The 12,945-nt window shown below is 34.5% G+C and overlaps 1 protein-coding gene across 4 annotated transcripts in view; it reads left to right on the top strand.

Moving 5' to 3' along the window:
- Rpgr (retinitis pigmentosa GTPase regulator) overlaps positions 1-12,945 on the top strand; it is a 77,717-nt gene that overhangs the window by 16,717 nt on the left and 48,055 nt on the right. For all 4 annotated transcript variants that reach the window (XM_023706161.1, XM_023706160.1, XM_023706158.1 and 1 more), the window contains exons 8-9: positions 2,958-3,113; positions 9,143-9,267. In XM_023706161.1, the coding sequence (XP_023561929.1) occupies positions 2,958-3,113; positions 9,143-9,267 (281 nt within the window). The remainder of the gene's footprint in view (positions 1-2,957; positions 3,114-9,142; positions 9,268-12,945) is intronic.

Here is a 12,945-nt window from a genome sequence, read left to right as displayed (position 1 = left end):
TAAGTAGAAAAAATGAATCTTCTTGAAATGAATCTTGAATTATGTTATTATGTTTCTGGTAGCATACTAGATATTTTCATGGATTTAACAACTTCAGTGGCAGCAGATGATACTGTTTTCAGCCCATTTTCAGTGATAAACTTTTCTCATGTACATATGTATTGCATATTTATTGGGAATAGACATTATTATTTTCTGAAATGCCTTCTTTTGGAGAAGGTTCCTATTCATGCTGTTTTCTTCATGTCTTTGATAAATTCTTTATGAGAATCATAGTGTATAACTTGGGGATTTCATTGTGATTTTACTTTCTGCTAATAGTAATTCATTAAAAAGTATAAAGTTTTAAATTACACTTACTAAGAAATTTATAATGTTAATAATAATGTCATTTTTGATTTCTGAATTTCACATTTGGCATAACAAGTCACTTCCTAGGATTCAAGTTAGTATATCCAAGTGTACTCAATATTTGATAGTATACTTATTAAATTGATGTTCTCAAATTTGTTTAACATTAAGTTTATTTTTGATTACTAATACAGTGCTAATACAGTTATGTAGTAAATTTCTTTTTATGAAAAAGAAATTAACAGTTTTTAGTCACTACTTATCTTCAGTAACCCAAAGTTGGAAGTGTTTTGGACAAAATTTTGTATATCCAATTCTCAAATCAATTTTGTAAGGTGAATGAACAATATTTTATCTTTTGACTTTCCTTTCTTATATTGCTTTTCTTCTTCTTGCTTGTCTAATCCCTGTTATGTTCATTAAGCTTTTGTTTTCCCTGAATTACAACTTCTAGGTGGATCTGTTTCTAAGTTGGAGATTTTTTTAAGTCAGTACTCTGAATTTGGGAATAGAAAAAATGTAAAGTTAGATTTGTTTTGAATCCTTGCTGACAAAATGAACTTTCAGATAAGTTATAGAGATTTAGTCTAGAATAAATATTTTTGAGATTTTATGAAAATATGTTGCATAGTCAGTACTTCTTTATGCATTAAGCATTTATTTAGCTTTAATAAGGATTATAGTGTTAGTTTACTAGGTGAATCAACATTCTGACACAATTATTGATTAAGAATAAAAAGTTAATCATGTATTATAAAATATTTTTATATAAGTAAGCAAGGACATAATCCATATTTTCAATTTTACTTAAAATTAATAATATACTTAAAGTGTGATATTTTCTTGCCATCATGTTTATAGAAATCTATTTTCTCCAAATTTGTGCAGATTTTGGGATCTCACATATCAGTCAATCAAGCCAGCTAGCTTGCTTCCTTCCTTTCCTTTTTTCTGTATCCTTTCAATTATTTTTTTTATGTATTTGGTATAGGGTCTACAGGGTGTTCAGAGTCTCACTGTATAGATCAGACTCAAGTGATCCTCCTGTTTTCAGCCTCCCAAGTGCTGGGATTATAGGCTCACGCCACCATGCCCATTCTCAATCCCTATTTCAGTGTGCCAGGGGCCGGGTAGGGCCAGACTCTGTGCTCTGCCTAAGCAAGTACTTTAGTCGGCTGAGCTATCTGGGCGGTCCTCACCCTTTCAATTATGAAGTACATCTTTTTATAGACCTGGACCAGTTTTTGTCTGCTACAAATGTTTACACTATAGAATATGAAAGAAAAAGGCCTCGTATTTTTTGTCTGCTGAATTGTAGTGGCCAACATTGAAAGAGAATACAGGAGAGAAGCCTGTAACACAGGGAAAAGCGTGGACAGTATATATTTCTTTAAATTTGTAAATAGCCCTGTGAACAGTGAACATTTTATTTTATTTGAAAGAATCTAAGTTTTTAGTTTAAACCATGAGAAACAAGTGGCTGCAACTTCTCACTAGCTTTTGCCTAAATATAGTATTGAAAAAAATAACTATTTTCATTATCGTGTAAAAAAGGAACATTTTGAAAACAAATAATAAGAAGGCCTTAATTATATAAAAAATGGTACTGATTAAATTGATGAATGTAGGGCTGGGGAGATAGCTCAGTAGAATAAGCACTTGTCTGGTAAGTGCAAGGTCCTGAGTTCAATTCGCAGTACTGCAAATATAAATAAATATAAATAAATAAATAAATACATTGATGAATTTATCTCCATGAAAATAATCACTGCTTTGTGGTCTGTAACATTACTCCATGGACCTATGAAAGCTTTATTCTGAGCTACTTTTGTTGAAGAACTTGTGTTCCAGAATATAGTGTAGATAGAAATATTAACTATTTAACAATAGGCAATAAATGGACCTGGGGAGTGTATTGATCATCACCTTGGCTAAGTACTAAATTGGATAGTAAGAGAGTTATGGAAAACTTCCTGAGACCTTTAGGAAAAGATAGTTAATTATGTTTTAGATTGTTCCTTTCATTAAAGGAAAATATTTAGGTGATTCTATGGATTCCCACCCAATTTTGAGTACTCCCTCACTTTGCTGTATTTTACTTGTGCATTAATCTAGTATATCCATTGTAAGTGTTAATCTTCATGCATGTTGTTTTCTGAGGTTGTATTTCATAAAATAGATCATTACTTTTAATAGTAAGAAGCTTCTTTGTAGGAGACACCATTCACTTTTTTATTTATGGCAATGAAAGGAATTAGCTAATGAAACTTGATGCTTTTTGAGCTGATGTCACAAAGGACACTTTAATTATAAGGACACTTCAGGTAGTTCCCTGACATAGGTATCATACTTGTTGCTTATATATAGCAGTTCTCTCTTTGGCTATATATGATAGCTAAAACCTGACTGATGGTATAATTTTTATAATTATGTCTTTCTTCTCTCTCACATCATTGAAAAATTTATCCTTCAGTTTTGGAAATCTTACATGGGTATTTATTTTAGATGCATTTACCTTTCATCATAAAAGTGGTCACAGCTTTTTTTAGATAGGATAGTCAACAATGTATGCTTCCATGCAATCCTTTTATATTTGTCTATTTCAGAGAAAGCTGTATATACTTTTGGGCTGGGACAGTTTGGTCAGCTGGGCCTTGGCACTTTTATTTTTGAAACATCAGAACCCAAAGTCATTGAACAAATTAAGAATCAGAAGGTAACTTACATTTCTTGTGGAGAAAATCACACAGCTTTGATAACAGGTATGAATGAGATTTTTTTATATTGACAGTACAGGGTGTATTGTATTATAGTATAGTAATGAATGTATATAAGTGAAGGGATTAATAACTGATAAAATGAAATCTTTGATTAATATTTCAAAGTACAAAGTTGTAAACTTTTTATTATTTTAAATCAATTTAAAATTGTTGTGGGAGCTGGAGATACAGTTCAGTGACAGAATACATACTTAGTATAGGTAAAGCCTTGACTTTAGTCCTCCACACCAAAGGTAAGCCATTCCAGGATTTATAATGTGAAAATATAACACTGATACCAGAAGAAAAAAAAAACTATATTTTAGTAGAAAGCTGGAATCCTCTTGAAATTATTATCACAATGAAGGCTTTTAACTTTGCTCAAGCCAGAGGGAAAATATCTCACAAGAAAGAACTAATGTTACAATATTCTTTCTGTTTTAATCTGACAGGGCTACATTCAGCTGAATAAATTAAGATGCTTTTGCCACTGGGAGGTGCTTTAAGCATTGACATTTCCTTTTCTTTCCATTGTAAGAGAAACCTCAAAGGCCACTAAGTGAATGTATTGCCTACTGTCTTACTTCTTTATCCAGAGCTATGTTCCTTTGGGCTTTCTTCTCAGCTTCAGAAATTAAATGCTGCTAATATTGTAGGACTCAAGAAATTCTTTTTTAAAAAATTATTTTATTTTATTTTGAAAAGTAAAAGCAAAAGCAAGGACACAAATCAGAAACAAGGGGCTGGGAAGATATCTGGTCGGTCTAAATGCCTGCCTGGCAAGCTCAAGAACCCAGGTTTGATCCCCGGTACCTCATGCAGTGCTGGCCACCAAAACCAGGTGTGGTGGTACATACCTGTAATCAGAGCACTGGGGAGGCTGAGACAGGAGGATCACTACAAGTCTGAGATCTGTAGTCAGACCAAATAAATAAAGATTAAAAAGTGTTTAAAAAAGAGAAAATTCTTAAAATGTTTTAGTGATTTACCTTTAGTTAATTGATATACTCCACATATATAAATGCTTTTTTAAATAAAAGGGCCTGTAATTTCCCTATTGTTATCTAAAAGTGAAGTATCAAAAAGTCAGATATTGTCTAATATATTGAAATAATCCAAACTCTTGTATTTCTAAGTTTTTCATTCTTTTCTAAGAAAGCTCCTGCTAAAAGAGCGCTCATGTAATGGTATCTTGTTAGCTAAAAGTGGGAATCAGCAAGTATAAGCAGGGTACACAATTCCTTGTTCCTCACAGAACAACAGAGCACTTTAGAAAGGACAACCTACTCTGTGTCAAGAATCAGTGTTCTTGTTAATGTAGAATGAAGTAGCTTACTATGTTGAATATGAAGAGGTATTATTTATTCTCTTGTCTCCTGAGAATTGTTGGTATATACCCTTTACTGTGGAATCCTAGCCTCCATTTCTTTGTGTTATTGCCTTTTTCTTCTTTTTCTTCATAGTACCTTTCCTCCTAATGAAGAGCCCAAATAACTGAATCTTAACTTTGGCTTTTTTATATCATATATCCTCCTAGGGGACACCTCTTAGGGATTTTTCATTTAAAACTGATGAAAGGTGTGTAGTGAATTGTCTGTAAGATCTTAGCATTTTTTCTTATAGCCAGTGATTCATGTTTGAAAAAGCACACTGGGATTACAAATGCAATCAGGCATCTTAGGTAGAATTAACTTTTCAGGCAAACATAAACCAAATTAGAAAAGGAAAGTACAAATTAGAATTAAAACAGAAAAAATTACAAGTGATAATAGAATTTCACTTAAAGTAATATGAATTTCACAGTATTCGTTGTAATACATACTGTTGTCTTCCAACCAGTTATTTATATTATCAGATATATGCATATAAAATTGAGAGAAGACAGAAATGTATAAGAAACCAAGGAGAGGAAAAGTATGATCAGTTGAATAAAGGAGACAATTATCACCTCATTTCCATAGACCAACAGAAATGCACACTATAGTTGTCCAAACCATCCTGCTTAGAAATATAGGTACATCTCTTTCCCCCACTTCCTCTCCCATCCTTTTCCTCAACTCAGTAACTCCTTTCTTTTGAATAAGTTCGTTCCCTTTTCCCAGTATTTGTTGTACCCTTTAGATTCCATTTTTCTCTTTCAGATTCTCACAGTAAAGAAACAATACAAAGTTTGCATGTGTGAGTCTGATTTATCTCACTTAAGAGTATTTTCTCTAGTTGCATCCATTTATGGACAAAAGGGCTCATATTTATCCTTTTAGTTGAGTAATATTCCATTGTATAAAAATACTACATCTTCTTTTTTTTAAATTTTATTTATGTGTGTGTGTGTGTGTGTGTGTGGCCAGCTCAGCCCACCAGGGGGCGGGGCTGGCTGACATGTGGTGCTGGGGGATTGAACTGCGGTCCCTGTGCTTTGCTAAGCTTGTTCTAAGTAGGTGCTTTAGACCACTGAGCCATCTCACCAGCCCCATACTACATCTTCTTTATGCATTCTTCAGTTGATGGGCATATGGGTTGTTTCCAGGATTTAGCTATGACAAATTGTGCTCCTATAAACATGGATGCACATATATTGCTGTGGTATGAGGTTTTCAGTTCTGGAAAAATACCCAGGAGGGGAATAGCTGTCTTGAATGGGACTTCCAATTCTAGGTTTTCTTTTTTCTTTTTTTCCTGTATTTTAGGAAAGGGTCTACAGGGTGTTCAGGGTCTCACTACTAGGTCAAACTTGTGGTGATTCTCCTGTTTATAGCCTCCCGAGTGCTGGGATTACAGGTGCACACCACTATGCACAGTCTCAATTGCTGTCTCAGCATGCCCCGGGGGCAGGGCTGGCACCGCAGGCCCAGGGATCGAACTTCTGGCTCCTGTGCCTGCTTGCAGGTGCTTTAATTTACTGAGCTATTTGGCTGGCCCTAATTCTAGTTTTTGAAGGAATCTCTACACTGGTTTCCATAGTGGTTGTACCAGTCTGCACTCCCACCAACAGTAAATAAGGGTTCTTTTTTTCCCCACAGCCCCTCCAGCATTTGTTATTGGCTGACTTCTTGATGTTAGCCATTCTTTCTGGGGTGAGATGGAATCTCAGTGTTGTTTTAATTTGCATTTCTTGAATGCCCTATGATGTTGAACATTTTTTCATATATTTACTTGCCTTTTGTATTTCTTCCTCTGAGAGGTGTATATTCATCTTATATGCCCAGTTTTGGACTGGGTCTTTGACTTTGGGGGGCCTGCTTTTTAAATTTTTGTATGTTCTAGATAGAAGGCATTAGTCGAGGGACAGTCAGCTATAATTTTTTCCTAGTTTGTAGGTTTTCTTTTTACTCTTTTGGAGATTTGCTTTGAAGTGAAGAAACTTCAAAAATGGGGTCCCAGGGGGCCTGCCCCTTAGCTCAGTTCTTTAAGTGGCTGCTTCAACAAAGTAGTCAGGCTCAGGTTGCTGTGGTTCGATCCCCACAACTGAAGCCAGCCAAACCTGCCCTGAATGCATTGGGAGCAAAAAAAAAATGGGGTCCCAGTTGTTGATTCTTTGAATTATTTCCCATGCAGTTTGGTTTTTGTTCATGAACTCTCTATGTACCCCTCTGTCATTAAAATATCTACCTACATTTTTTCCAGAAGATTTTCTGTTTCTGTTTTAATATTTAAATCTTTGATCCATTTTGACCATAGTTTAGTGCATGGTGATAGACATGGGTCTAATTTTAGCCTTCAGAATGTGAAAAGCCAGTTTTCCCAGCACCATTTATAAAAGAGGCTATCTTTCTTCTAATGAACATGTTTGGCCCCATTAGCAAAGAAAGATAAGGTGGCTGAGTGTGTTTGCAGTTGTGTCTGCATCTTCTAATCTGTTCCTTTGATATTCAGGTGTGTCTATGCCAGTACCATGCTGATTTTATCACAGTAGCTTAATAGTATAATTTCAGGTCACAGATCATGTTCTTATAAGGCATTTTTGAATGGTGAAATCCGAGAGGGAAAAGTGATAAGGTATATATCTAATAGTAAAAATTATAAGACCCTTAAAGAGTGTAAATATTAGTTATCACTGTTAGTTTTTGTAAATTAATTTTTAACTCACCCTACTGATTATGTTATTGCCAATAATTTTTAATTAACTCTTAGGGGGCTGGCCAAATAGCTCAGCAGATTAAAGCACCTGCAAGTATGCGCAGGGGCCAGGGGTTCAATTCCTGGGCCTGCTATGCTGGCCCTGCCCCTGGGGCACGTTGAGATGGCAGTTGAGACTGGGTGTGGTGACACTTGCCTGTAATCCCAGCTCTTGGGAGGCTGTAAATAGGTGGATCAGTCTGAGTCCAATCTAGTAGTGAGACCCTGAATACCCTGTAGACCCTTCCCTAAAAATACAAAAATAAATGAATGAATGAATGAATGAATAAATGAATAAATAAATAAATAAATAAATAAATGACTTGTAGGAGTTTTCTAAGTGTACAGTCACTTTGCATTCTTTAAGCAGAAATCCCAGAGTGTGATCTAATCGTTTTTCAGTTTGAAACCATTCATCCAGCTTCTTACAACTATTACATGTAGTTGAGAAATTCATACTCTGAACTGATGTACCCTTCTGTTGTTTGGTTCTTTCTTACCTGTTCAGACTCATTTCATACCACTCTCTCTATTATGTTCTAGGCTCATTAATTGGCTTTCATCTTGCCTGAGCCATGTTTTCTGTTGACTCAGACACCTTCTATGTATGTACTGTTGACTGTTGTAGCTAAACCTTATTCATTCTTTAGGTTTTAATTTGAATGTCTGCCCTAATCCCCAGACTGGAGAGAAATCCCTTTCTCTTATGCCCTATTGGAATTCATTGTTTCTGTTTCCACGGCTCTTACTTAACCTGACTTGAGAAGCAACATATAGGGAGGGGCTTATAAAAAGTGTGAAGATTTAGAATAGTTACTATGGTAGTGGGCAAAAGGGCTAACTGGAAAGAAGTGACAAGATTATTCATTATTACCGGCTCAGCTATAGAGTAGGTCCAATTATTAGTATAAAGACTAGTCAGCATATTTGATTGGCTTATGGCACTTAGTATTCTATAGCCCAGGAGCCAAATTAATGAAAGAGACAATTTGGTCTAATGCAGTAGTTTTCTATAATTGGTACTTTTGTTTCCCCAGGAGAAGCTTGTGAAGTCTGGAGGTGTTTTTTTGATTGTCACAGCTGAAGGGAAGGGGGCATTGTGCTACTGGTGTATAGTGAATAGAGGGCAGGGATATTGGTAAACATCCTACAGGGCATAGAATAGACCCAACATAAGCAAGAATTTTGCAGTCCCAAATGTCAGTAGTGCTGTCTTAGTTACTTTTCTCATTACTGAGATGCCCAAAATTAAAGGAGGAAAGTTTTGTGGTTTGAGTTCCTAGTCAGCTCATTCCAAGGCAGAGTAGCATGGCAGAGGTGCATCACACTGGAGAAATAGGTCATAGTGTGCCAAATAGATGACAGAGATCAGAAAGCCTGCCTTCTTTCTGTCTCCAGACTATAAGCCTATTGATTGTGCCACCCATACCTATAAGCAGACTTCCATTATTCAGACCCTTAATCCACATTCACACACCCTAATCCAGCTACCATGGAAGCTTCCAACCTATGACCATATGAGGCCTGGGTGGGAAATCTAGATACAAACAATAACAAGAGATGAGATTGAGAAACTGATACATCAATTAATTGAGGAAAGAAGAAAATAGATTGTGTTGTGATGGGGAGGTCAGAATACAAGCATCTATTTCCCTTTGATAATATGTATATCACAGGATCCTGTGTTGTATTACTACTACCAAGTATTATACATTTATTCTCAGAGTATCTATTGCCTACTGTTGTATGTGAGACCATGGAGATCCTAGAGATTGTTAGATAATGAATCAGTGAATTCAATATGGAATTCAATGGGAGAATTATTAATTGCAGTGCAAATTAATTTATTTTTTTGGTTTACAAATAGAAGGATACAAACAATACTTGTATATTTTTCTTCTTTTTTTGCATTTTAGATATAGGACTTATATATACTTTTGGAGATGGTCGGCATGGAAAATTAGGACCTGGACTAGAGAATTTTGCAAATCAGTTCTTTCCCATAGTGTGCTCTGAATTCTTGAGATTTACAGTCCAATTGGTAAGAGTATTACATTCTCATTTTTACATTTCCATTTTGAGTCATTGTATCATAGAAAAAAGTTTTTATGTTTGTATGAAAGACTATCATGGAGATATGTATATTTAACTAATTGTCTTAAGAGTCACATGTCAGACATTATGTCACTGTAAAACATCTGTTCCTTTCTTAATTTTCCTCTTTTAATATATTCCTTTTTTTGCTAAATCTTAACTCTTTTTGCATTCACATGTCTTTTTAAAGCCAGACTGTGCCATCTCTGTAAACTTTAAAAAACATTATTGGTTAAATAATGAACTCACTGAAAATGAAATTAGGAATACAATACCTTTTACAATTAAATATTTAGGAATTATCCTAATCAATGAAGAAAAAGTACCCTTACAATGAAAACAATGGTATTCTAACAAAGAACATTTAAGGAAGACATCAGAAAATGAAACAGTATCCCCTGTTCTTGGATAGGTAGAACTATTGTAGTCAAAATGGACATTTCCAAAGTTGATAGAAATATTTAATACAATCCTAATCAAAATACCAACAAAATCCCTTACAGATCTAGAATAAGCAATTCTAGAAGAGACCCAGAATAGCAAATGTGATTCTGTGCAACCATTACAAAGCAGAGGTATCACAATCCCAGATTTGAAGTTACATTACAAAGCTACAGTGATTTAAAAACAATATGGTACTTGCACAAAAAATAGACATATGTTAGTGGAATAGAATGAAGATGCAGAAACATGCCGCTCTCTAATCTTTGAAAAAGGTGCTGAAAATATATACTGGAGGAAAGATAACCTCTTTAAAAAATGATGCTGGGAAAATTGCCACATGCAGAAATTGAGTCCAGAACATATATCTCACTGTATAATAAACTAAAATCAAAATGAAACAAAGATCTAAAAGCTAAAAAGAGAGACACTTTATTTGATAGAAAATAAAGTAGGTAAAAACCTGGAAGACATAGGCATAAGCAAAGACTTTCTAAGCCTTTCAGAACCCCAAATGCACACGAAGTGACCAAATGGGATTACATCAAATCACAAGCTTCTGCGTAGCAAAACAACAGAGTGAAGAGACAATTTAGACTAGAAAAAAAGGATTTTTTACCAGCTGTTCCTTGGTAGAGGAATAATAACAAGAATATATAAAGCACTAAAAAAAATTTAGACTTCCCAAAATAAAAGACTCAGTCAAAAAATTGGCAACTGAAATGAGTAGATACTTCTTGGGAGTATAAATGGCCATTAAATACATGAAAAATGTTAAATCTCTCTGGCCATTAGATATATTCAAATTAAAATGATACTGAGTTTCTATCTTATTTCAGAAAGAATGGTGATCATCAAGAAATCAAATAAAAAATGCTTGCAAAACTATGTGAAAAAGGACTTTTTTTCTTCTTTGTTGGTAGTACTACAGATTAGTATGACCAGTATAGAATGCAGAGTAGATGTTGCTCAAAAACTAAAAATAGAGGCCAGGTATAGTGGCACATGCCTGTGATCCTAGTAACTGAGAGGCCGAGGCAAGAGGATTCTCATGAATTTGAGGCCAGCCTGAACCACATAGAGAGACCTTGTCTTAAATAGAACAAAACAATACAAAGTACCCCAACAATAAAAATTCCATTTGACTTAGCTGTTGCCCTATTCCCTTTCTAGGTGAGCGAAAGACATCATATTACACTGGTACCTAAACAACCATGTTTATGGCCACACAACCTATAATAGATCTTAGAATTAACCTGTATGTGAACTAAGAGATGTATTAATAAAGAAAATTTAGTATGTATACACAATGGAATACTACTGTGTCATAGGGAATGATATATTTGAATCATGTGTAGGAAAATGAATGTACCTTGAGAACATAATGTTAAGAGAAATCAATCAGACACATAAGCTTAAGTGTAGTATCACATGTTTTCTTTTATATGAGAAACCCAGCACATAAATAAAGAGCAAAATAAAAGATAGATAATAGGAAATAGGGTCACATGTTTTTTACAAAAGCAAAGAAAACCAAGAGATGGAAGGAGGGGAGATGCAAGGAAGAAAAGTAAAAAGTATTTAAATGTGTGACACATAGAGTCTACCAACTTCCCATGAGGATTGTAATCATTTTGTTTTTGGGGTTTTTTTTAATAGGAATTCAAAATTGGTTATTTTTCATATAGTTGCCTTCAAAGTAGTTCAAATTACGAGATATAAGCATGTGAAATTGGTGAAAAAATTAACCATTAAATATTCTTTTAAATAAACCAGTAGAAATTAGTAGTAAGTTATTTGAATTTTGAATTTTTTGTTTGTTTTTTTTTTGTATTTTATTTAGAAAGAAGTAGCAATGAGACAATTTCAAAACAGGTTATAGGACAGTTACAATAATTAATACATTGCATATCGTCTTTGTAGTAGTTATGCATAGTACAAGATCCAGACATGATATCTTGTTTAAACACTTAGTTCAAAACTTCCTTCTCATTGAACTAGAGAAAGTAGCTGTATATCTATGCTAACTATTTTGTATATACGTATATATATTTTTTTTTCTCGTATATATATATTTTTTCACAACAATGTGGTCCTTCATAAACCAGAAGCACATGTGTAAATATCATATAGTCTCCTTAATGTAAGAACTAAAAAGAAGAAATACAAATAGAAAGGTATAACACAATTAAAAAGGAAAGCGAGAACTTAAGGATTAGACAATAAAAAGAGGGCAAGGAGAAAAGCTAGGAAACATGACAGGGGCAAAGCCATAAATCTCAAGTAAATTTTTTTTAAAGATGTTCCATCTTATGCCTAAGATGTTTGATATTCAGACAGATAGTGAGGTTAAACCCACCAGCATATGTTGTAGGACAATAATAAGCTTCTTTTCTGGAGGATTAACAACCTAAGTTTGCAGACCAAAAATTAGAGAAAAAGAAGGGCTGCAAGGACAGACAACATTTTGGCCCTAGCCTTTCAAGGTCAGTGAGGACTCAGAACATAGGAGAACCTGTACTGTAACATCATGTAACTCAGTTGTGCCCCAAATTTTCTGATCAAGGAGACTATGGGGCCACAGAGCAATGTGATCGTTGATGTAGTGTGTGCCTAAGGAGAGTCACATGGAGAGAAAACATTATCTCAGGCTTTCTCAGACAGCAAATTGTTCAAGCACAGGGTCTCAGGATAAATGCTGACGGAATTTGACTGACCTTATCAGATCCAAAAGCTACAATTCTTGTTACATAGGTCTTGTTTTATCTTGGTCTTAACCATCCAGCAAAAAAGTATAAAACGAAGTATAAGAAGTAAAGCCATGTTGTTATGTTGAGCTGTAGGGGACTCAGGTCAACAGCTTCTGACATTGCCAGTCCTGTGGGTAACTCACTACTATTGTGGACTTCTGGACTATATTGGAATATTTTGCTGAATTCATACACCTACAATATTTGGATTGTAGTGGAATTCCCATCTCTGACAAAACTGAACAAAAAAAGTGATATAAATGAAGGACAATTTTGTATCAGTATATACAAAATAGGATAGATATATAGCTACTTTCTCCTAATAAGAAGAAAGATCTTGAACATATACTCATAAGTGAAATAAACCAGACACACATGTGTAAATATCGTATAGTCTCCCTAGTATAAGAACTCCAAAGAAGAAATACAAATAG

Source organism: Octodon degus, unplaced genomic scaffold, assembly GCF_000260255.1.
Source record: "Octodon degus isolate 3935 unplaced genomic scaffold, OctDeg1.0 scaffold00243, whole genome shotgun sequence".
Taxonomy (NCBI): domain Eukaryota; kingdom Metazoa; phylum Chordata; class Mammalia; order Rodentia; family Octodontidae; genus Octodon; species Octodon degus.
This window is presented reverse-complemented; position numbering and strand designations above follow the sequence as displayed.